Source organism: Brassica oleracea, chromosome C2 (assembly GCF_000695525.1).
Source record: "Brassica oleracea var. oleracea cultivar TO1000 chromosome C2, BOL, whole genome shotgun sequence".
Taxonomy (NCBI): domain Eukaryota; kingdom Viridiplantae; phylum Streptophyta; class Magnoliopsida; order Brassicales; family Brassicaceae; genus Brassica; species Brassica oleracea.
In genome coordinates, this window is record NC_027749.1 from 10,876,536 (window position 1) to 10,878,650 (window position 2,115).

A 2,115-nucleotide genomic window follows, 5' to 3' on the forward strand; every position below is an offset into this window, starting at 1 on the left:
CAGATGCAGATAAAGAACTATCGATCAGCCGGAAAATACTAGGACGTGAGTTCTTCTTTCTGCATGACGGCGCGTTCCTGAAGCGCGTGAGATGGTTGGCAACGTACAAAAGATTTAGACGACGTGTGTCCTTTTTTTCTTCATCTTCCAACGTGTGGCAAGATGACGAAGATAATGGAAGCGGTGGCAAATTTTATTAATTGGGCTTTCATGGGCTGTTTCGTATAACGAAACATATAAATGGAAATGAGCTATTGTATCCGAGTTTGTACTCGCCCACTGGACTTTGCTTTAATAAGAAGCATAAGTTGACAAAAAAAAAAAAAACATCACTGACCAAGTGACCATATAACAAGGAAGAATTTCCAGTTTTCAAAGCAAAAAAACAGAGCAGGAAAGAAAGAAAAAAAATCTCATGCTTTCCAGTAAGAAGAGTATCCAAAACAAATTTATCGAATATTCAAGAGTCAATTAGGGTAAATCATTAATATCACGAAGGAAAGAGGTAATAATAAAATAAATGGACCAAAAACTTGGTGAGCAAGGCTATTGCTCTGTATTAATTGAGAATTATTTTTGAGAAAATCTCTATTAGGTTTTTTGCTTAACAAGATTCATGGCTCTCTTTCTCCGCCGCCTTGTGAAACCTGCGTTGGTGAGAAGATCATCCTCTGTTTCTCTTCTTATCTCTAACGGCTTCTCAACTACTTCCTTGCGGCAAACCCCTCCTTGTTCCATCATCGGCGCTAAACCTTGTCTACCACTAGAGTTTTTCTATCGTAGTGGCCTTGGAACACTCATCATTGCCAATGCCAATGTCGCCGATATGAGTTGCTTAGTTCGTCTGAAAAAGAAGGTGCCTGTGGATTTGGTGCACAATGATCCTGATGATACTATGGTAACGATCGGGGCATCTCATGGGTGGGTAGCTAGTTTGAAGGACGATGGAATCCTGCGTCTCCATGACGATCTAAACCCTGTTGCATCTGATACAGATCCTAAACGTATCCAGCTGCCTCCTCTTGTGACTCTGCCACACTGCCAAACCAAAATCGTCACCAACGTGTCAATGTCATCATCTTCTCCAGAGAATGATGAGGACTGTGTCGTGGCTGTGAAGTTCTTGGGACCTCAACTCAGCTTTTGCAAACCAGCCGGCAAGAGTAGTAAACCAGAGTGGACCAACATCAAGATCGAAAACCCTTGCTTCTACTCCTCCCGTGTCATGTTTTCCAAAAAGGACAACATGTTTCGTATTCCCGGATCTGGAGGCCACCTCATCGGCTCATTGGATCTCTGCGAACCTAACGATAAACTCAAGTTGCAGTGCGTTGGATTTGAAAACCTTCCTCCTAAGCTACCCACTCCCCTTATGGATTCATGCTGCATGAGCCAACACTTGGTGGAGTCAACATCCACCGGTGAGACTTTCTTGGTTAAGCAGTATAGGAAGACGGCCAAGATCGTCCAAGGTGTTGCCCAAATGAAAACACAATTTTTAATGGTGTTCAAGCTAGACGATGAAGGAAACGCGGTCTACACTCAAGACATGGGAGATCTCACCATGTTCCTCTCAATGTCTGAACCATTTTGTGTCCCTTCTACTTCCTTTCCTGGTTTGCTTCCTAACTACGTTTACATCTTGGATTTCGACGAAACCGCAATGGTTAGTCTGGTGGATGGTTTCCCCTTGGTCGCTACGACTGGAAAAACGGACGCTCCTTACTACATTCCACCTCAAAATATATTAGACTGAGGCTAGACTATATCCTCCAGCTTCTATATCTTCATAAGTAGATTGTACTGTTTCCTGTTTTATGTATGAAATATTTGTTCTAAACGCCGTGAAAATTGTTAACCGTTCAGTGGTCTGTGGCCGTGGACATTTATCTCAAATCAATTATATAACTGGAGATAAGAAATTGAATATCGACTTTTAGTATTTTAAGCTCAGAAATGGAACAATTGTTCAAAATTTTCATAACAATGCTTAAACCATGTAAAGAGTGAGTTAAACCCTAGTTTTGATGAGGATACATTGAGTGGCTGCTAGCTTCTGAAATCGTGAAGCCTTTGGATAAGATGACACCAAAATTACTATGTTACCTTTACTCC

The 2,115-nt window shown here is 41.6% G+C and overlaps 1 protein-coding gene across 1 annotated transcript; it reads left to right on the forward strand.

Moving 5' to 3' along the window:
- Positions 1 to 494: 494 nt before the first annotated feature.
- On the forward strand, positions 495 to 1,892 carry LOC106325339. The gene has a single exon (XM_013763384.1). The coding sequence runs from the start codon at positions 617 to 619 to the stop codon at positions 1,754 to 1,756; it is 1,140 nt and encodes a 379-aa protein (XP_013618838.1). The 5' UTR covers positions 495 to 616; the 3' UTR covers positions 1,757 to 1,892.
- Positions 1,893 to 2,115: the final 223 nt, after the last annotated feature.

Coding starts and splice junctions, on each gene's coding strand:
- LOC106325339 (XM_013763384.1), top strand. CDS start 617: ATGGCTCTCTTTCTCCGCCGCCTTGTGAAACCTGCGTTGGTGAGAAGA.